This window comes from Arachis duranensis, chromosome 10, assembly GCF_000817695.3.
Source record: "Arachis duranensis cultivar V14167 chromosome 10, aradu.V14167.gnm2.J7QH, whole genome shotgun sequence".
NCBI classification, from domain to species: domain Eukaryota; kingdom Viridiplantae; phylum Streptophyta; class Magnoliopsida; order Fabales; family Fabaceae; genus Arachis; species Arachis duranensis.
This window is the reverse complement of record NC_029781.3, coordinates 99,114,941-99,137,675: the sequence shown is the minus strand read 5'-3', so window position 1 is coordinate 99,137,675 and position 22,735 is coordinate 99,114,941. Positions and strand designations below refer to the sequence as shown.

At 34.3% G+C, this 22,735-nt stretch overlaps 2 protein-coding genes across 2 annotated transcripts; one reads left to right on the top strand and one right to left on the bottom strand.

Annotated features, from left to right (window-relative positions):
- Positions 1-470: 470 nt before the first annotated feature.
- LOC107471173 (sister chromatid cohesion protein SCC2) lies at positions 471-14,193 on the top strand. Its single transcript, XM_021132729.2, has 27 exons — positions 471-584; positions 1,087-1,223; positions 1,295-1,385; positions 1,503-1,759; positions 3,765-3,872; positions 4,567-4,678; positions 4,957-5,056; positions 5,185-5,371; positions 5,476-5,907; positions 5,993-6,507; positions 6,586-6,796; positions 6,884-6,934; positions 7,046-7,204; positions 7,368-7,535; positions 8,316-8,615; positions 8,698-8,850; positions 9,646-9,815; positions 10,087-10,180; positions 10,555-10,716; positions 10,792-10,896; positions 10,961-11,194; positions 11,511-11,644; positions 11,811-12,101; positions 12,177-12,603; positions 13,124-13,216; positions 13,349-13,474; positions 13,589-14,193. The coding sequence occupies exons 1-27, from the start codon at positions 509-511 to the stop codon at positions 13,814-13,816; spliced, it is 5,121 nt and encodes a 1,706-aa protein (XP_020988388.1). The 5' UTR covers positions 471-508; the 3' UTR covers positions 13,817-14,193.
- A 912-nt stretch (positions 14,194-15,105) lies between these two features.
- LOC107471174 (biotin carboxyl carrier protein of acetyl-CoA carboxylase 2, chloroplastic) lies at positions 15,106-18,531 on the bottom strand. The gene is made up of 7 exons (XM_016090611.3): positions 18,152-18,531; positions 17,121-17,174; positions 16,850-17,007; positions 16,207-16,534; positions 15,865-15,936; positions 15,544-15,609; positions 15,106-15,453 (listed from the first exon to the last, which is right to left on the bottom strand). Exons 1-7 carry the CDS (start codon positions 18,278-18,280, stop codon positions 15,430-15,432), a joined length of 831 nt encoding a protein of 276 aa, XP_015946097.1. The 5' UTR covers positions 18,281-18,531; the 3' UTR covers positions 15,106-15,429.
- Between the last annotated feature and the right edge of the window lie 4,204 nt (positions 18,532-22,735).

Below are 22,735 nucleotides of genomic sequence, written 5' to 3'. Positions count from 1 at the left end.
TGAATTTCCATGCGATTTACTGTAGCCTATGCGATGAATTGAGACTTTTGGTGCTGTACGAGTTTGGCACCTTAGTAGTTGAAGTTGTTTAGTTTAAGGCATTCTTGCTGAAGTTTGCAGGTTTATATCACAGGAATATTAGTATTGGACTTAGATTTTGATTGATGCTATTGTTGTTGGTTTGAGTAGAGTTTAATGCTTTACAACTGTTGATTGGTTATTATTATTGTTGTTATTATTTAAACTTCATGGATAGAATATTAGTGAAGAGATAACTGCTTTATGAGCAGTGTGTATTAGTTTATCGTGTTGATTTATGATTAGGCAAATAACTGATATTTAGTTCAGTTATTTTCATGTGTTCATATTAATGTTGTTTTGTTGCTGTTGTGGTCAATTTTGGTTCTGTTACTATTTTTGATATTATTACTGAATTTAATTTAATTTTTATCTATTGTGTTGTGTTTTATATAGAAACTTAAGAGATGATAACAGCAGTGGTTCGTATATGTACATTGAGCCATTGGAACTCCATGATGAGGTTCTCAGGTGCAATCCTGAAGCATTTGAATACAGTACCACAGGTAAACACAGTACATGGTTTTCCTTGTGAATGTTACCTTTCCGGATCTATTCCAGTCTCATAGGCTTGTTGCTGCTCATTATACTACAATGATTTAAGAGGCTGAGATTTAGGACAGAGTGAAACTGTCCTACATTAAAGACGTTTTTATTTAATGCTCATGAGTCATGAGTTACTGTCAGTTATAACTTTCAAGAGGTTCAACATCACTTGCTAGTTGGTATAGACGTTTATTTTTTTTTGGACATAGCATTGTACTCTGGTCTGTGTAGATGTACAGCATCTTGACTTGGTCTCAATCCCAGTTCAATGGCAGCTTCGTGTGTGAAAATGCAATGTACATAAGCAATGTTATTCTTTGGTAAAACTAGAGCTTCGGTTTTTCAAACTAGTCTTGTAATCATGTATCCAGCCAGAGCTTATCTTTGCCTGTGGTTATAATTTTCATTACAAAATTTGATGGTGCTCTGCTTATTGTTTATTGTATTGTTCAAGTTTCTCAGGTCCTGTCAAGGAGCAGATCTCTGGTCGTGCGGTGGGTGAGAAGAAGCTCCGTGAGTCGAGTCTTCCTGGCATAAATCAAACTAAAGAAGACTACAATGCAACCCCTAATCATCAACATGACCATTTTTCTTCAAATGTATGGATGCAGTTGCTTTGTGCATTTGTTTAGATTTCTATGGTTTGCTGATTCTCAAAATGTTTTGGCAGGACATTTCAACGTTATCTTCCAAAAAATCAAAAGTAAGGAAGAAAGGAGGCGATGGAATTTCTGTAGGGCCCAGTTCTGCCGAGCTTCAAGGTGCTATGGATGATTCCTACGTGTTAATGTTATTTGTGCTCTGTATGTATATATATGTATGAGTTTTGTATGATCATTTTTATGCGTCTAAACGACTGGTAACTTGTATCATTTTAGATGCAACCATTGGAAGGTTTTGTGAGTTTTTGGAAGACTTATGCAGCAAAGCTGAAGTTCAGACTGATGATCGAGATGAAGCAGAATGGCTGCCATTGTCACTTTCAGATCTTAGATTGCTTGTTAATGAAATAATGTCTATACATGAGAAGAAACTTCTGCATATTGTTCCTGTTGAAGTCCTTGTGAGGATACTGAATGTTCTAGATCATCAAATACATAGGGCAGAAGGCCTGTCAATTGAGGATTGTGATAATGTAAGTTACTTATCAACTACTTCATATGCTGAATTTTCATTTTGGAAGTAGCTGACTTAAGAGCTCAATTTTTCTCGGTAAAAATTATTCAAAATCTGACTTGTACACAGTATTGTACTTGGTACTTATCAGAAGTTTGTAACGAAGTAGCTTCTTAAGTATATAGATCAAGCTTCTAAGGTTATGAGCTACAGAGATATGTGGCAAAAACAGATTGATTAAACATAGCGTGATACAATAGTTTGGCTTAATCTTGAAAGGGATTGGCAATAATAATACAATGGTAAAATACTAGAGACATGAAACATGCCTGAAGACAACACTAGTGAGATAATATGTTATCCATAATGAGATTCCTCAAGCAGAAAGACTTCTGATTATTAGGTTTAGGCTTAATCTTAAAGGGATTGGCAATAATAATACAATGGTAAAACACTAAGATGCATGAAACATTTGCCAAAGACAGCCGTACTGAGATAATATGTTATCCATAGTGAGATTCCTCAAGCATCAAGACTTCAGATTATTAGGTCGCTATCACTTCGTTGTTTTTAGATTTTTCCAGTCTAGTAAAATGTAGTTATATATAGTCTCATAGGCTGTAAGGATCGAGGTTGTTTTTATATCGCTGCCTAATATGATTATTCATGCAGAACTTTTGCTCTTGAAACATGGTCATCTCATTTTTAAATTTTCTCTGAAATTGAACTTTATTTTTAAAGAATCTGGCAACATGGATTGAATCCTTGAGTCTTGACCTGGTAGAATTGTCTCTAATGCTATGTCAAAGACCAAAATGACATGAAAAATTCGTAGATTTCGGTTCTCGTGTTTCCTCTAATTTCTACATACATTTGACTTTGGTTGGTGAAGTCTAATCTTTTTAAGACTCATGGTCATTTGACTGAGGTTTTCTTTATTGTGGAATAAGTCATTTATGTAAAATTGTTTTAATTTCTCTAGTGATTCCATTACTGTCTTTTCCAATTGATGTTTGATGGTACCATTCATATTTGCTACATTACATATGCTTCAAGATTTCAATTCTTGTAGAATAATTTGAAATGCATCATTACCTGTTATGGAACTTGTTCGATTGTTAGGATTTTGTGTGTGTGAAAGGACATGTTATTGGAGAGGAAAAAAGAACAAGTAGAAAGTAGGACTAGACCTTAGGAAGGAAAATATCAGCAACAATAACACTTAACTTTTTTTTTTTTTGAAAGAAGAATTTCATTAAGACAAAAAGACGAATAATACAAGATAGGGAATAAGAGTTCCTCTATGCAAAGAGTAAAACAGAACCAAAAGGGTTATATGTAAAGCAGTTTTTCAATTTCTAAACATGTATGAGGGAAAGTTCTCTATGTTGTACTAATGGGAGTCTGCTTTGAGGAGCTATAGTCAGAGCATGCTACTACACCCATGGATGTAATAACCTAATGCTGAGCTGGCATGGAGAACTTGGGAGAAGGGGAATTCCATTGTGCCATTTTGGGAAATGAGAGATGCTAATGATTGAACAAGTTTTTATCAATTATTGTGTTTGGAATGTTTGAAAAATGCTATTTATATTACCTGGAAATTTTGTATTTAACTCCAACTAACCTGTGCTATTGCTAGACAACGTTTTATCCTCCATGCATCCTCCAAATCTCTGGAGTTTGTTTACAAGAATAGCTTAGAATTGGTTATCTAGAAAAGGGAAAAAGGAAAAAGAATGTCTCCCAACTTGCAGGACACATAAATTGGTCAATTGAAAGAAAAATAAATAAATGAAGATATTAGGGGAAAAGATAACAAAATTTAATTAGCAACTTTCAGGAAAGAATGTGGATTAGCTAATTGGAAGTTTGATTTTTGATCGAGTTCAATGATGTTGTTTTGATCCATTGTTCCTGACCTTAATTATTGGGATCCATTTTAAGTAATGTACAGTGATCTCATATTCTTGATTGTCTTATGTTAATCATTGTTGTCACAACCATGTTGTTCTGTGTTTCAGTCAGACTCGGAACTAATTTCATCTATTTTGATCGCATTGGAGTCCATTCATGCTGCACTAGCTGTGATGGCTCACACTCAGATGCCGAAGCAAATTTATAAAGAAGAGGTGTGTTGATTTAGCAAGTTTCAAACAATTGTTATTTTTGATAACTAGAATTTTATAAGAACCCTCCTTAGGTTGAAGCTAGTATATACAGAACGGGCCCCCAGCAGGATAAAAGTGTTGTTATATATTATGGAATCTGTAATTTTTCTTGTGACGATGATGTGCGAAATGTTAGTTCCTTCTGATTATTGATTCTTAATGTGCAATATGAGTTGGTCTGAGAGCATGATTGGGAACCATGAAAAATGTTTCTTTAAAGAAAAAGTCTTTTACCTAAAAATAATCAAGTTTGCATAAAACTGAAAATAGAATATAATCAAAACTAATTTATTTAAGCTAAACATAGCTTATAAGAAAAAGTTGATTATTTGAAAATTTTAATAATTTTTGCCTATTTGACTTCAAGTATTAAATAGTAAATAATATAAATAATCATTCCATACCCATTTTGGTAATTATACCTTATAAAAAATAATATAAACAATAATTTCATATACCATTTAGAAAATAGCTGTTTTCATACATTCCAAACACACAAGATTATCTTTAAGTCACTTTTTAACGAAGTATCTAAATATAAATTGATTGTTAGACGATCATTTTAAAAAGCGATTATACAAATAAGTGATTATTGAAATAAGTTAAGTTTTTTAATGTTCCAAAACACATCCTAAATGTAATCTATGCCTGTCAGATCATTGAGAGAATTTTGGAGTTTTCCAGGCGTCAAATAATGGATGTTATGTGTGCAAGTGATCCATCGTATCGTGCGTTACACAGACCTAGTGAAAACACTGCATGTGAAGGTTAGTCTTTTTTTTCCTTTTTCTTCTGGTTTTTCTTCTTAATAAAGTATTTATTTGCTTTCATGACTGTGCATTTTGGAGAATGGAGATGCTACTGGAAATGCAAGACTTCTTATAAAATTGCATTTTTGACTGTATAGCATATCTGTAGTTAATGATGCATTATAATTCATTTGAAGAATCCTTTGACTGTTGTCCATTGGGCAAGGGAGAGATTAGAAAGAAGTTTTTCTTCTATGTGGTTTGATATTGATACAGCTAATTGTTATGTTCTCCAGTTGATGATTATTATGAAGAAAATGATGCAGAATTTGGTTCGGCAAGCAAGAAACGTCGTACCAGCAAGAGTACAAAGATGAGGAAATCAACATCAAACAGGTGCTATTATTATTATTATTATTATTATTAGTATTATTATTATTTAACTTCTTCAATTGGATTGATCTCACATTAGATTTGATAATATACTTTTCTTATTATTATAACTCTGGTCTTCACTTTATTAGGGTTTCTTCTGCTGTGAATACTATCCTTCAGAAATTATGCACTGTTCTTGGATTGCTGAAGGATTTGTTGTTAATTGAGAGGTTATCAGATAGTTGCATTCTTCAACTTGTAAAAACAAGCATTACAACATTCATGGTTGAGAATATCCAGCTTTTGCAGCTGAAGGCAATTGGTTTACTTAGCGCGGTACTGATATTTGTCTTCTATCTTTAAGAGGTTTTCCAATGTTGGCTTCCATGCTTATTTCAGCAACTAATTTTAAAAATCGCTTTTACAACATGATGGCACAGATATTCTATTTATACACACAACATCGCACATATGTGATAGATGAAGTGCTTCAGCTTCTTTGGAAATTACCATATTCAAAACGAGCTATAAGAGCCTACCACATACGCGAGGAAGAGCAAAGACAGATCCAGATGGTTACCGCTTTGCTGATTCAGTTAATTCACTGTAGTGCTAACCTTCCAGATGCTTTAAGACAAGCATCAAGTGGTAATGCTGTGTTGGAAGTCTCGGTTGACCCTAATGATCCAACTAAAGGCCATGAAGCCACAACAGAAGCTTGCTGTCTATTCTGGAGCCGTGTACTTCAGCGGTTTGCAAGTGTGAAGACCCAGGATGCTTCAGAGCTGAAATCCATAATGGAGAATCTTGTTACTGATTTACTCACAACTTTAAATTTGCCCGAGTATCCTGCTTCAGCTCCCATTTTGGAGGTAGCTGTGTGTGTGTGTGTATCTGGATGTATTACTACTGATTTGCTAAATATATCAGATAAGTTTACATTGAGAATTGTTTCAGGTTCTCTGTGTCCTACTACTTCAGAATGCTGGGCCGAAATCTAAGGATGTCTCTGCACGTTCCATGGCTATTGATATTCTTGGTACAATTGCTGCAAGGTTGAAGCGTGATGCTTTGGTTTGTAGCCAGGAGAAGTTCTGGATACTTCAGGATTTACATGGTCAGGATAGTGCTAATCAGCAATATCCAAAAGATTCTTGTTGTGTCTGTATGGATGGCAGTACCGACAATTTATTGATATGCCATGGCTGCCAGAGACCCTTCCACACTGACTGCCTGGGTATTAAAGAACATGAAGTTTCCAACCGGAACTGGTACTGTCAGACATGCATCTGTCATAAGCAACTGCTTGTATTACAGTCATATTGCAATTCCCGGTGTAAGGATGACGTGACAAAGAAACGTAATGCGTCAAAAGATTCTGAAATTTCAAAGCATGAAATTGTTCAACAGTTGCTCTTGAATTACCTTCAAGATGTCACTTCTGCTGATGATATCCATCTGTTCGTTTGCTGGTTTGTACTTGACAGTTCTCCTAATTGACATATTTGAGTTTTATGCAAGCAATGGTAATTCATGTGCATGATGTGCAGGTTTTATCTCTGCCTGTGGTACAAAGATGATCCTAATTGTCAGCGAAAGCCTATATACCACCTTGCTAGAATGAAATCAAGAATCATTGTACGGGACTCTAGTACCATCTCATCCACGTTGACGAGGGATTCAATTAAGAAGATTACTTTAATTTTGGGTCAAAACAGTTCATTTTGTCGAGGGTTTGATAAGATTCTTCACGTGCTTCTGGTTAGTTGATATTCTCCATTTGCATGATTTTCCAAATGAACTGTAATTCATTGTGTTTAATTATTTCTTTTTCTGTTATGTATCCAGGCAAGCCTAAGGGAGAACTCTCCAGTTATCAGGGCTAAGGCTTTACGAGCTGTAAGTCTAGTCAATTTCTAAAAATATACTGCTCTTTTGTGAAAATGAGTTTGCTTTTTATTGTTTCCTGGCATTTAATTAATTTTTTCTTTCATCTCATATAACGAGCAGGTTAGTATCATTGTAGAGGCTGATCCAGAGGTATTGGGTGATAAACGAGTACAGTCAGCTGTTGAAGGAAGGTTTTGTGACTCTGCAATTTCTGTTAGAGAAGCAGCATTGGAACTTGTCGGCAGGCACATTGCTTCACATCCAGATGTGGGTTTTAAGGTATGTGTCAATGGACTTTTCCTTAATGGTTACAGTTAAAACTGATCTTGCTTTATTATTTTGTTATGAGGACACCTGTAGCCTATATTTTTTTTCTTCCCATCATATTTGGGTTGATGAAGTGTTACAAATTTTAACCAATTTTCTTTCCTGTGTTGTGTAGTATTTTGAAAAGATCGCTGAGAGAATCAAGGATACTGGAGTTAGTGTTCGAAAACGAGCAATAAAACTTATTCGAGACATGTGCAGTTCAAATGTCAACTTCTCTGGCTATACTAGGGCTTGCACAGAAATAATTTCACGCATTAGTGATGATGAGTCAAGTATCCAGGTATTTGCAGTTGCTGCTCGAGTCTTTTTGAGACAAGGCACTAGTATTGTAATTACTTTGTACCTATTTGTCAGCATGGTAATTTATTTATTGAAGTAAGGTAATGTTAGGTTTGTAGGTTTTTCCCCAACATGTTCCTATTAAGCATAAATTTTGATCTATATTTTAGGATAAAGTATTGTTTTAGTCTCTAACTTTTCAACGAAGTTCTAATTTGTCCTAATGTTTAAAATGTTCTATTTTTATTCCAAACGTATTATTTCATCCTATTTTGGTCTTCTGGTCAAAATTAAAATTTTTTCTTCTAAAAATACCTTTTCCTCTATTATGATTTTCTTCTAAGTAGCAACGAAAGTCATAATTGTAGTGGTCATAGTGGTAGTTGTAGTGATTTGAGAGTGAAAGTAGCAGAAGAATAAGAAAAGTAAGAAGATAATAAATAATAAGAGAAAAAGGGTATATTTAGAAGAAAACGTTTTAATTTTGACCGAAGGATAAAATAGAATGAAATGAAACATTTGGGACAAAAAAAGAACATTTTAAACATTAGGGACGAAGTTGGGACTTAACCATAGGGATTAAAATAATATTTTACCCTTTATATTATTTAAGAAGGATATTAATGGGTAGTTACCTCCTCCTGTATAAATTAGTCACTCATGTTGGAGCCTGCTCTTATTTGTTGCTGTGTCATATGATAGAGTATCTATATTTATTGTCAATGACTTGAACCTCTTCTGCTGTTTAAGATCTTCCCCTTATCATGCTTTTCATTTGCAGGACCTTGTTTGCAAAACGTTTCATGAGTTCTGGTTTGAGGAGCCTTATGGTTCACAAACTCAGGTCTTTGGAGATGGTAGTACTGTTCCACTCGAGGTGGCTAAGAAAACAGAGCAAATTGTTGAAATGCTCAGGAGAATGCCCAACAATCAACTTCTTGTAACTGTAATAAAGCGCAACTTATCACTTGATTTTTTGCCCCAAGCTGCAAAAGCTGTTGGTGTCAACCCTGTGTCCCTTGCTACAGTGCGTAAGCGCTGTGAGTTAATGTGCAAATGCTTGCTGGAGAAGATATTGCAGGTATGTCGGTGTCTTGATGGTGCATCTAACATATGTTGGCCTATGTTGATATGGAAGTAATGGAATTTATGTTGACGATCAGGTTGAGGAAATTAATAGCAATGAAGTGGAGGTGCATGCTCTACCATATGTGCTGGCCTTGCATGCATTTTGTCTTGTGGACCCAACTCTCTGTGCACCTGCTTCAAACCCATCCCAGTTTGTTGTTACTTTGCAGCCATATCTTAAAACGCAGGTTAGTACTATCTTCTTCACTTTACTTATTGGTGGAGTCAAGTGTTACTTGGATTCATTTCTCTTGGATTGGGTCAATTACTATTGTGTATATATTGGATAGCAATTTAACTAAACCACCCAGCATTATCATGTCTGTTATTGGGGTAGCTGTTTCAGAATTTGCAGGGCTTATGTACTTATTCGTAATACTCCTCCGTGATCCATAGTAGTCACTGCTAAATTGCGATGTGTCTCAGGAATCCACTATTTGACCATGATTTCAACTGATCTTTAAACTAGGGCCCCTTGTTTCAAGTTTACTGCTGTTCCTTCATTTTCCTAAAATAGAGAAACTGATCACAACTGTTTTGTGAATCCATCCCACTTGTTTCACAAAGGTATCTCAGGATTCTCTGTTCACAATAGCTATTTTGTTTGGCAGCAGTTTTTGAGCTTTGAGTCCTCACAAAAATGCTGTACTTCAGTGTTCTGTCTGAGGTTGTTCAAGCTTTTCTAGCCAAGTTCATCCATGTTTCCTGGCTTCTCCAGCCTTTAAGATCATCATGTATTCCAGCCAGTAACTATGTCATCATCACTATTGTCAACTTATTGTTGATGTAGTATTTATATGATGGTGCTATAAGTGCTAGAACTTCAAAGTATTAGGTGGCGCCAATTGGGATGCTGTATGTGGTTAACAGCTGTGATGTACAGACACTATTTGTATATGTATCTTATATTTGTTTTCAAAATATTAAAAATCTATGGGCCAGTTTGTTTATTGGATCCATTTCTTTATCTTTCTGGTCTTCAGGTTGACAATCGCATGGTTGCACAGCTAGTTGAGAGTATAATCTTTGTAATTGATGCTGTGTTGCCCTTACTTCGGAAGTTACCTCCAAATATTGTTGAGGAGCTAGAGCAAGATTTGAAACATATGATTGTCCGGCATTCTTTCTTGACAGTAGTCCATGCTTGTATCAAGTACGTTTGATGGACTCTGAAACTTATAAATGTGAAACATAGTTTCAAAATATTTTGATTCTGATGTATTAAATTGGTATATTTGAGTAGCTTTCTTATGCAGTAATACCTGTGCATACATGTAACTCTGGTGAAAAAAATTAGTGCATGACATTTTTTGGGAATGATCGTACTGTTTATGTAGCTAAAACATCTAATGAGAAAAGGCTTTCTGGTTTTTTTGTTTAAAGAAGAGTTTGCTGCAAAGATCTTATTTCAGTTTGCTTAACAGGTGCCTCTGCTCTGTAAGCAACATAGGCAGTAAAGGGGCTGCTGTGGTGGAGCATCTTATTCAGGTCTTCTACAAATGTTTGGACAATAAGCAGGTTTGTTGTAGAATCATGTTGACATATCATCTTTTAGTTAATTGGGTTTATGGGCATGCAAGTTCATGAAGGCTAGTTTCACGAGCTTCAAGTGTACAATTTCTGTTGGACACATATGCTCTTCATTTGAGATACCTTCTCTGCAGGTGTAATGTTAAGTTGATCCTATTCCTATTTCCTCCTGGCCTGAATGGGTATATGATAATCACTAAAGTTGGTGGTTTTTGTGCCATGGCTTGTTCGCACTATATACTTATCATTGTTTTATTAATTGATTATTATCTTAATCTTTATTAAATTAGTCCCTAAAGGTTGTTAGATTTAATTTTATATAGCATGTGTTATAAAAGTTAACTGTCTCCAATCATTTGCAGCAAGTTGGGCGATCACTCTTTTGTCTTGGATCACTCATTCGATATGGCAATTCTTTGTTGGTAAGCTCAAGCAATAAAGTTATTGATGTCAGAAGGAGTCTTACCTTATGTATAAAGTTTCTCTCTGAGGAGGATTTTGTTGTTAAGGCTAGATCATTGCAGGTAAGAACTATGCCTTTATCTGGGTTTTTATGTTGGTTCAATCATGAAGTTTGAGATTTTTTGCATCTCTTGTAGGCACTAGGGTTTATTTTAATTGCCAGGCCTGAATACATGTTGGAAAAGGATATTGGAAAGATACTGGAGGGAACATTATCTTCAAATGCTGACACTCGTCTTAAGGTAATATATTTCAACTTGATATATATAGTGCCTCTCTTTGGATACTAAATCAGCCTGATATCAGATTCAAGCATTGCAAAACATGTTGGAGTATCTCCTTGATGCTGAAAGCAAAATGGGAACAGATAAACCTGATGATAACGTAACTGGTTACACAGTTGGAGCTGTGCAGAGTGTACCCGTTGCTGCTGGAGCTGGGGACACAAACATATGCGGGGGTATAATTCAGTTATATTGGGATAATATTTTAGGCAGATGTTTGGATTCCAATGAACAAGTCCGCCAATCAGCTCTGAAGGTCAGTACCTTATAATCCAAATGCTAAGAAAACAAGTAAAATAAGTTGTCTTGAACTAAATGCAGTTAAAAAGGAAATTTTATTGTTTGATGGCTGTTTGGTGCATTATTCCTCCAAATCTTTTGGACTGAACATGTGAGAAACTTGGTAGATACTTCGTGAAGGAGTCTAAAGGCAAAGTGTTCGGTTTTGAACCTTCAGTCTCGAGTGTGGATTAGATATCTCACTCCAACTCAATACATGCATTACAGTAAAAGCAGTTGGGTTTTCTTTTGCTTCAACGTACTTAGAACAAAATAATTTGCTAATAATGCAGATAGTTGAAGTTGTGTTGCGCCAAGGTCTTGTTCACCCAATCACTTGTGTTCCATATCTAATAGCACTTGAAACTGATCCTCTGGAGTCAAATGCAAAGCTGGCTCATCATCTCCTAATGAATATGAATGAGAAGTAATCTTCTATATACAATTCTGAATGACAGTAAAGGTCAATGTTAGATATAAAAACCATTCATGAAGTAATCCCTACAAGTTTTAGCTGTTATTGGGAGACACATGCATAGTTTTTATATCTAACAGTCAATGTGGTTGTATTAATAAATAAAAAATCTCTGTAGGTACCCTGCATTTTTTGAAAGTCGTTTGGGTGATGGACTTCAAATGTCATTTATTTTCATGCAATCAATTAGCACTGCTTCTGAAAATGGCAATCAGAAAATCCCATCTAAAATCCCTGTATCTGGAAAAGGGAAACCCGAAACTGTCTCACTAGCTCAAGCAAGACTTGGTGTTTCTAGAATATACAAGCTCATCCGGGGGAACAGGAATTCAAGGAATAAATTTATGTCATCAATTGTGCGAAAATTTGACAATCCAAAGTGGAGCCATTCAGTAATAGCTTTCTTATCGTAAGTATTATTTGTTGCTGTTCTTTCTTTGTATGTAAGTTCTTATTAACCTTTTACCTGGCTTCTTTTTAACAGATACTGCACAGAGGTCCTTGGATTGCTGCCTTTCATTTCCCCTGATGAGCCCCTTTATCTAATATATGCCATCAATCGAATAGTTCAAATTAGGGCTGGGCCACTAGAAGCGAATTTTAAAGCCTGGAGTTCAAGGTTATCAAGAAATGAGAATCAAAGTACACCAAATGGGAATGGAATGTATCAACAGGAAACAGACAAGTCCACTATTATAACCCAAGGAACATCAATGGATTTGAATGGAACATTTCAGCAAAATCTAGATGCTCGTCCAGATTTGAATGACATGAGATCAGTGGATTTAAATGGAACATTCTACCAACAGCCAGATGATACTTTATCGAATAATGGCAGCTCCGAACCAAAGCCGCATGCTGTGGGTTCTGATTATTTTGCCTTCTCAAAAGATGATCTGGAGAGAGTTCAGGTACATCCTGCAGTGATTATTTTATTTATGTCAACAATGTCATGCTGTTTGAGGAAGATTGTTCCTGATGCTAGGCTATGTTTGCCTCTAGAGATATGAGGGGAGTAATTTTGCTCTACTTTAACCTTTAGGGTGGTAAAATTTGCCTTGGAAATTTTTAGTGTAGACTTCCCCGCTTTCGGCAACACCATATTGAGTGTGAATCAACCATCTTTCTGATCACCCGAAAGTAGATGCGAGTTCTATGGACCCCATTTAGCTGAATTTCTTGTTTCCAGATTTCATAATCATACCAACCCAGAGCATCAGGATTTTAATCCATTAGAGTTTATTCCAAAGGTTTCTTCAGCTGTCATTCTTGTGTTTTAATTTGCATACTGAACTCGCACTGCATGACGGCATGAGTAGGAAATATCCTCCTATTACTGACCTGAACATGAATGCGGATATCTGGGTGAGTCATTGTTTATTATTCTGGTCATGTGCTCACCCTCGTATTTTGTTCCTGATCCTTATCCAGGCAGACTGCTTATCAGCAATTGCACTGCAATTTCTTCTAAAATTGAAGAGACATCTGAAAATCATGTATAGTCTCAATGATGCTAGATGTCAGGTATGATTATTTGATGCATCTTGTCATCACTTAGCTACTTTCAAACGTTGCCCATCTTTCAACTAGGATGGGGGGATTAGATAGGAAGCTAACTGTCCTCTTGACCATTATGGTGCTTTTTATTTTGTTCAGGCATATTCACCAACTGAACAGCCAAAACCTGGAGAAGTTATCTCCAGACAGAATATCCCATTTAATATTAGTGAAACTCAGTTCAGCGTGCCTTCAAATCCACAAGAATTAATACAGAGATACCAGGTATTGTTGCTTGAGCCAAATGTTTCTTTCTTTCATGTGCTTGTGAGCTTGTTGCACCTGATTAGTTTTGAGTGTTTCTTAAGCCATTATTTCTCATACATATGTTGCCCCCAGGAATTTAAGTATGCATTGAGGGAAGATACGGTGGATTATTCACTGTACACTGCAAATATAAAACGGAAGCGACCTACACCCAGAAAAGTTCGGAGATCTGCACCCATGGCTAGTGGGGACTTAGAGGATGATGATGATGATGATGATGATTGGGGTGGTGGAATGCGCAAGATAACAAGTAGTGGTGGCCGTAGAGCTAACCTTAGAAGCAGCAGTAGGCAATATTGATAGATGTAAGTACATGATAGATAGGCTAACTTGTACATTGAATAGGAAGGGAGAAAAGAAAAATAGAGTAGGATGAGTGTCAACAGAATAGAGTTGAGGAAACAGAGTAGGAAAGCTGGGCCTGGAGTACTCCTCGCCTTTTTACAAGACTCTCATTTTTTGTCTGTTTCCTTTATATTTGCTTCATATTATAGTATAGTGGCTGCATTCTTTTATTGGTAAAAATTCAACTTGGTCGTTCACCCTTTCCTTGTGATTTTGTTCTGCTGTTAGTAAGTTGGAAGATTCGAGTCAAACTAGCAGTTGATTTTCCAGACAAGTAACAATTTGATCATCAGTTACTAACTAAGAAAGAAAACAAAGATGCTTCAGTACAATCACACAACGTATTTCCTCACAATTTTCATTGATTGCTTTCAATTTTTTGGTTGGGTTTAATATTCTTTAATGTTTGCTTTGATACCTCGGTGAGGATCGCGTTTATTAGATCGCGTCTATTATCAATTTCACGCAGTAGCTTAATCTTTAATTGAATCCTTAAATTTCGCTGGATAATATTTGATGGTATTTATGCTCAGTTTCCTTTTACCATAATGCCGAGCTCTATGGATACAAATTGTACATACCACAAAATGAATTGCCCCATAGCGTATTTAGTGAGTAGCCTGGAAAATAGGAATCTTTACAATCGTTCATTCTTTGTTTTATATTTAACTTACAAAAAGAAATGCGTGGTTGTAAAGTTTCTCGAAATATGGATTAAATATATTCTTAACATCCAATAACTCCAATTATACAGTGGTCGGGTCATTCTTGATGGAATTTAAAGTAACATTCGTTTTCAGTGAACATACTCATCCGTCAATGCAAAAAGAGAGAATAATGATCGTTATGTGCAAAGTTTGTAGGAAAAGACTACTGGCATCCTTTTAGAAATAGAAAGACTACTTTTGATATAATATTCAAGTATTCATGTTAGAAATTTTACACAATTAGTAGTCAAAGCTCAGCTTGCTTTCTCTTTTTTTTTTTTGTTTTTTTTGTCGTCTTTACAACACAACACACCCCCTCACACTACATCGAATGTAGTCGTTCGGGAGGCATATGATATGCCACTTGAACCAAGCTTTTCCAACCAAATCCCAGCTTTTAAAATCTCGACATGGTATTAAGACCAAGTAAAATATAAAATCGTGCTACAGAAGTACAGATGGATGGGCTACGGATTTGTTGCATGTTGAGTATTTGATATAGAAAGATGCTATATAACAAACATAACAGCCAACAGATACATAGAAAGAACCCATCAATAATCAAATGCATAAAAGCTTCAACACTACAAATATCAAAACTGCTTATAAGTTATAACTACATATTCGAATATTCCATTCTGATATATTATGCGGTGCTTTTATGTCTAAAATATCTCTAAAAATATGAAGAGGTGTGCGGGCGAAAGGGACTAAGAAGCTAAAGTTTTCTCAAGAAGTGACAAAATAGTATGATTCAAGTTCAACAAATTTCTCACCAACAGAAAACCTCAAAACATCAAATCCTATGCTATCCAACAGGAAACATCCCCATCACCTTGGAACTAACATCCGTTCCGATACTCACGGAGCTATTACAAGGAGAGGCTGCATAGATGACAAGAATTTTAATTAGAAAATTCAAGAATAGAGCTTGTAGATGTGCTGCCATATGAGAGAGAGAGAGAGAGAGAGTACCGTGTCTACACTGACTGGTTTCCCATCTTCAACTAGTATCTCAGTTATTGTTCCTGTTTGATCAGCCTGCCATCAAAACAAGCAAAGAATTAGAGTGCTATAACTTGGCTACACGAGATGGAATTCAAAACACTTTACCAAGTAAATGCTATAATTAGAGTGCCTTGTATTATAGATTTCAGTATATTACTATATGGAAGTGGTTAACTAAAACAATAATGAGATACAAGTAGTACAAAATAAATGGGGAAGCAAACAAGAAATCAAAAAAGGGAACGATTCGTGGGAATAAACAAGAAAACAAACAAGTAATATGCGTACCTCGATTTCATTCATCAGTTTCATGGCCTCAATAATGCATATAACCTGTCCTTTTTGTACTTTATCTCCCACCTAAAGCAGAAGCGAAAATTATTAATGCAGAACTAATGTCCTTGATACCATGTATGCTTTGTAGATGGCATGTGACATCTATTTGACATCACTTTGATCCTCAAAAAATGCATGCGACAGCTATTTGAGATTTTCTTTTTTATGAATTTATTTGATATCACATGTATCTTTCAAGAACTAAAACGATGTCACATGGATCTTTCAGGAAAAGCTATTGTCACATGTAACTTTGAGGGACCAAATTGATATTGAAGTGTGGTGCTGCTGTACCTTGACAAATGGAGGTTCACCAGGAGCTGGACTCCTATAAAAGGTTCCCGCCATTGGACATTTCAGCGGTGGGTGACCTGATGTGCTTGCTTTTCCAGGGGAAGGTAAGGCAGGTGCTGCTTTTGCAGGTGGAGAGCTTGCAGGAGTGGAAGATGCTGCCGCTGGTGGTGGTGGAGGTGGCAGAGAAGGATATGCAGCATAATGCATTGGTGCTGATGCCGGGGCTATAACCTGGGAAGGAGGCTCCAAAGCTTCCTTTTTCCTTATCATGAGCTCACAATCTGACTGTTTAAGTTGCAATTCCACAATATCTCTGGAATCTACAAGCCTACCAATGAAAATAACATCATATAAGAACAACTGAAACAATTCATGTCCTAAATTAGATAGGACTTAATTTTTTTGTATTGTAACTATGTAATATAACAAGTTTTATATAGGCATCCGAACATATATTGCCACATAATCAAAAGTAACTACCTTGATACCTTATTACTTAAATGGTCATCTAAACGAATGAATTTGATTAGGTGATAGGGTAAAACTTTTTGAACTATTAGCACATCATAATTAAACTCAAGTAGATATGCAGATAGAGAGAGGGTCACGCAATTTCATGCAGGGTGTGGCGACTTAGTCTTACTTTACAAGGTCTGCCACTTGAGCCATGAATGCAGAAACCAAAGATGGATCTGTGGTAGTGCCACCGGGTTTCCCATTCTGGTCTTCTTTCTCATTTGGTGCGGCGACTTTAGGTCCACTGACCAATACAGGTGCAGAGTTTTCAATAGTAGTAACAGCCTATGTTGCACAAATCATGGTAATTAATGTGAAATGAACTTGATCTCAAGTCATCAAGAACATAATTTAACAATAGGATGACAATTTTCGTCCGAATTAAAAGTGAAACTAACCTCACGGCGTTGTGCTTGAAGCTTCTGGACAGAAAATTGCTTCCCATTAAGGCACTGCAGGAAATAATAGTAAATCGAAAAAAAGGATTAACAAGAAAAATTGAAAAATAAATAAATAAAAGTAATTGCAAAGCATTTGACACATTGATTATTATTAATCAGTGGATAAATACCATACCACTTTTACGAAAATGAAATTTTATCAATGGATGAACTCTGAATTTCTCAGCACATAGGAAATTAGTGGCATCCAATAAAATGAATATAATGAATTTCTATCTAAAAGGGAAAAAATGCTGAAAATCTTCAATTGTAGTCTCCCATTAAGGGAAATTAACTATATATGAAAGCATTAACATGCACATAATAAAAACTTATATACATTCTAAAATATACTCATGCATTGATGCATATTTGACTATTAGAAATATTATTCATATGTCACCTCCTATCAGCTTAAGTTTTTGGGACAAGTGATTTCAAGGCATTGCCAATTTTTATAATAGAAATGATTGAATATTGCTGCAGCTATTGTCCGAAAAACATTAGTCACCTTAGCAGAATTGCCTCTAAGATCTAACATATTGCTATTTTTTCTATATCTATAACTTGGTATTAAAGTAGGCCTTTTTATGCTCAGAACTAATTCTGTCATGAAAACAGAGAAAATGAAAAGAAAATCAATCAATTATTAAGGTGCTTGCCCTTTCTTCAGTACTAAAATAAACCAGATGATCAAAACACCTGAAAATATAATCCAAGAAAAGCTATGGAATCTGTATATAACAATACATATCGTATGTAAAATGTTAGATGCTGGGGGAAAAAATAGCAACAGGAAGTTAAGGGAAAAAAAAAAGAAAGGAAAAGATGAATCAATATCATTTTAGCTTTTAAAGGACCAGCACCACAGAAACTACATTGGAATTCGCTGAGTATATTTTTTGCTGAAAATAATAATATAATAAGGGTGTTAACAATTCAAAACGAGATCCGTTTTACATTCTACACAAATAAGAAATCAACCATACCCGAATCCCAGATGAAGCTGACTCAGCAGCCAAAGATCCAAACGAGAGAGATGGCTTGAAGAGCTTCTGGGAGTTCAATCCCAAAGAAGGAGAAGGGCACTTGGGACATGGGACCGTGAAAGAAGCCATTTTTTGGAACCAACCCCCACAAAAATAAAAAACCAAGCTTTCTTATTGTTTGCCAAAAGGGGTGCTTGATCTGCAAGGAATGGCGCAAATGGCGATGTGGGTCGGTAGAGAATATAAGCTTGGAGGCGTTAAGATCCAAGAAGGGTGAATATTGGATCCTGGGAAGAGAAGAAGAAAGCAAATTGTGAAATGTGAAATGTGAAATGCGGAGTGGATGGAGAATACAAAGATGTGTGTTTTAGAGAGACAAGTGGATTTTGTTTACGAGAGAAAGAAATTTTGAACTTTAGATATATTTTTATAATATAAAAAATTTTTATTCTTAATTTTTTACAATCACTTTAAATATTAAAAATAAAAATAGAGAAATATTAGAAACTAATAATTTTTATCAATATTGGTCAATATTTTAGACTAGTACTTTATTTNTATTGGTTAAATATTGATAGAAAATAATAAATTGTGTTGGTCATATAATATTATTCTAAAAATTATAAAAAAATATACATAAAAATAGTATATATAATACTTTTTATTATACGTATGAATTTAATTTTTATAAATATGTTATAAAATATGTATTATTATATTAATAAAAATAATTAATTTTCAAATTTATTATTTAGTAGATCATATAAATATATTTTATTTCCTTTTTGGTTAGGGTACTTACTGAGTTACTTTGGCCTTCGATGATTACGATGCAACCATCAATGTCATGCAGTTTAAAGTTAACAAACATGGTACAAAGAATAAAATCATGTGTCATGGTCTCAAGTCATTGCTTTTGCATCAGCATTTGTATCAGAGACATGTTTTGGTGTTTCCCTCCAACGAATCCATGTGTAACAGCCAACAACATCAGCATTGGATTGTTCGTCTTCCTGATCCAAAGGTCATGGCTACTTCTACGTTGAAACAATCAAGGGCTGTAACTGTAAGTGGCCGATTTGTTTGGTCTAACATTTTGGAGAAATATCTTTTAAAATAAGTTAAAACTTACGTAAAATTAATATTTAAAATTATTTAATAAATTTAATTAAATTATTATTTAATATTTTTTTATTATTAATTTCATATAAAAATAATTATATGTGAATCTTTATCTTTAAAATAATAAAAATTATAAAATAACAATTTAAATAGTCATGATTAAATTTATCATTTTTGTCATGCATAAATCTTATATCTTAATTTTAAAATTAATTATATTTTCACTTTTTTTTATTTCACTAACTTTGTTCTTAATCCCACATTTTAAGTGTTTCCTTATTTGGACATAAGTTGAGTTAGTTCAATAAAATTATTTAAATTTATAATTCTTTAAATAGTTTTGTCAAAAAATTTAAATAATTTGTCGAACTAATTCAATCTTTTATGAATATTATGATAATTTTAATTTTTTATAGTTAAAATAGTTAATATTCAATTTTTTATATTTAAAATAGTAGTTTATTTTAAATTATATAAAAATTTGCAAGCCAACTCAAACTTATAAATCCGCTCGAATAACATAATCATATTCAATATATATAATCTAATTATCTATCAATTATAGTTTATGTGCTCCAACAAAATCATATACAAACATATTACTGTGAAATTTTATATAAAAAGTATTAATATATAGATATGTTGTTCTCTTCTATCATAAATAATTTAATTGGATGTATCACATTCTAGTTTAACCCATTAAATTATATATTTTTTGGCTATAACTCAGCTCAAGTAAACTTATAAATTGAAATTTGATTAAAATTAAATAGACACGTTTTACATCAAGAGTACGTGGAGTATGTATTTTGCTCTCCTAGCTGACTTATCCAATAAAATCAAATAATCACGTGTCAACTCAAATCGGCACAGAAATTTTTTCACAAATTTCTCTACACAAACCCCAAACGAATTACTAAAACACAGTTACCGCATGATCAACCATAACACTTCAAAACAGTTACAAAAATACTGATAATCGTTTCAAATACAACAACTTTATAAATATAAGTGATTCACTAGATCACAGGTACGTTATTCACTCTAAATATCATTTCTATTATTCATACTCTTATTGACTTGTGCCTTTGCAGGTCTCTATTGTCGCCGTTTTTAGAGGAAGCCGACACATAATCCACTTGGTCTGAGAAGAGGCAACTTTAAACTTGCAACTCAGTTAGCTCTACCTTAGAATCGACTATCCATGGAAGAACATTTTTAATAAAATAAACAAAGATATTATAATTTAAATATGTCAAAAATAAAAATGAATGCATTATCATATATTTAGCAAACTGAATTTTATAATTATATGTGTGTAAGATTATAATTTTTATTGTAAATTAAAAATATGAAATACATGATCTATGTATTAATATAAATAATTATAATATATAATATATATAATTAAATTAGTTCGCATGTCAATGAATTAAGTTTATTTAAGTTTAAATTCGACTCATTTAATACATGAATTTAAATTTTTGTTTAAGCTCGATTCACAAGCTCACTTTATCGAGCTCTTATTGAGTCAAGTTCGAGTTGACTCAGAAACTAATTTGACTTATTTTCAACCCTAATTATAATATAAAATGAATTTGGATCCTCTAAAGTTTGAATTTCACTTTGAAGAGTAAGGTGTGATCTCTCACCATTGATTTCATAGATGGGGTCAAAAATAAATATGAAAGAGAAATTATTCAAGGGTGTGATTTTCTACCCTTCAGTGATGGTGGCAGAGAGCTCCAATGGTATTCCCGATGAGGAGGAGAGCTTGCAGTTGCGACGATGGCGTTTCCAAATCTCGCCCATTCCTCAGAACCCGACTCAAAATTTGATCACATCCATAGAACCTCTCCATTTGCTCCCCTCTCTTCCTTCCACTTTGCAAGAACTCCAATAACCTCAACAACTGAGCAAGATCATAGAGGGTCGTCGCAGTTTTCTTCTTCTCTCTCCCCTTTCCGTCCCTTAAAAGGGCGCGATAGTCTCGAGATAACAGTGACGACAGGAACAACGACTCTCTTAGCAATGAGTCCAATCTTGTTGTGGTTATCGAGGCTGAGATTGAGAAACCAAGAGAGAGTGTTCTCGTGGAGGAAATCATGGGCATGGGACTTGACACAGAAGAGTAATGGTGGGACAATTTTTGAGTCAGTAAGACGGCGGTGAAACTCTTGGAGAGTCGAGTGAGTTAGTGGAGCGAATCAAGCTTGGAGGAAGAAGAGGAAGCGGAGGAGGTGAGAAAAGAGATTAGGGTTTCGGGTTAGGGGTGAGGAGGCAAGGGGGAGTTGGAGTGAGAGGGATAAAGTTGGTTATTGTCGCAACTACAAGCTCCTCTCCTCGTTGAAAATGTCGTTGGAGCTCTCTGCCACTATTACTAAAGTTTTTCCAATTATCAGAACAACGCTTTTGTGTTTAATGTGACATTGTTTTTAAGTTTGGATATTTTTGTTAAATTTTAAAATTTTTTAAAGATCATTTTATTAATAATAAAGATTAGGTATCATTTTATCAAGGTCAAAATTTTTGGATATCAATTTAGTATTATCTCTAATATTTTGAGAATACAAATTGAATACATGAGCTACACGTAAAAATATTGAACCAATTTGATAAATACATGATCTTCTGTGCAGTTTATTGGTAGTAAAAATATTTTGTATACAAATGGAATTTGCAGGAGAACTTTAGATGGTGGTGCTCAAATGAAAACATTTGGGTAGAAATGAAAAAAAAAATGTGTATTATGATGTTTAAAAGATATTGTCTAATTACTAAGATAAGTTAAATAATTAATTTTAAATTTAAAAGTACAAAAATTAAAAAATTTTAAATATTTTAAAGTTACTATAAAAAATAATTTAAGCAAAAATTAAATACCAAACAAAAGGCACCATAAAATTAACAAAAAAAATCATTAAGACGATATCTGCATAACTTATTTGTCACGAAAATAAAATTAGAGATCTGTCAAATTCTACATGAATGTAGATTCACTCCCCAAAAATAAATGAGAACAAGCAGGGAAAGAAGTTTTATCCCACAGAGACCCGCTAAATAGGGGTGGTAAGCAACAAGGCGAGTAGAGGCTCCTAAGGTCCCGCCCTGCTAAAAAACTCGCTCCGGTGCAAGGCGGGTGATTACCCGCCCCGAGCGAGTAGGGGTCTGGTGGATATCCGCGGATTCGGATGGTATTGCCATCCCTACCACTAAATTTCAGTGACATAAAATCACAATATAATCTTCAGTTTTATACTTTTATTTATATAAAAATCTAAAATTAAAATTTTATTCATTATTAGTTTTGTTAACACTGAAATAATATTGATAGATTTTTATATTATATTTAAATTTTGTTTTGTGCTTTTAATGAATAAATTATTAATTTTTGTTTTTTAAATTATAAATATGTTAAATTATATATATTATATTTTTTAGAAAATAGCAAATGAAAGAGAT

Excerpts from the sequence above, each read along its gene's own strand:
- LOC107471173 (XM_021132729.2), top strand. The coding sequence starts at position 509 with ATGTACATTGAGCCATTGGAACTCCATGATGAGGTTCTCAGGTGCAAT. Across the intron at positions 6,797-6,883 it reads AGATTCTTCACGTGCTTCTG|GCAAGCCTAAGGGAGAACTC; the intron begins GTTAGTTGATAT and ends TTATGTATCCAG. Across the intron at positions 7,536-8,315 it reads ATGATGAGTCAAGTATCCAG|GACCTTGTTTGCAAAACGTT; the intron begins GTATTTGCAGTT and ends TTTCATTTGCAG.
- LOC107471174 (XM_016090611.3), bottom strand. The coding sequence starts at position 18,280 with ATGGCTTCTTTCACGGTCCCATGTCCCAAGTGCCCTTCTCCTTCTTTG. Across the intron at positions 17,175-18,151 it reads CAGCTTCATCTGGGATTCGG|TGCCTTAATGGGAAGCAATT; the intron begins GTATGGTTGATT and ends TATTTCCTGCAG. Across the intron at positions 15,454-15,543 it reads AACCAGTCAGTGTAGACACG|CCTCTCCTTGTAATAGCTCC; the intron begins GTACTCTCTCTC and ends TCATCTATGCAG.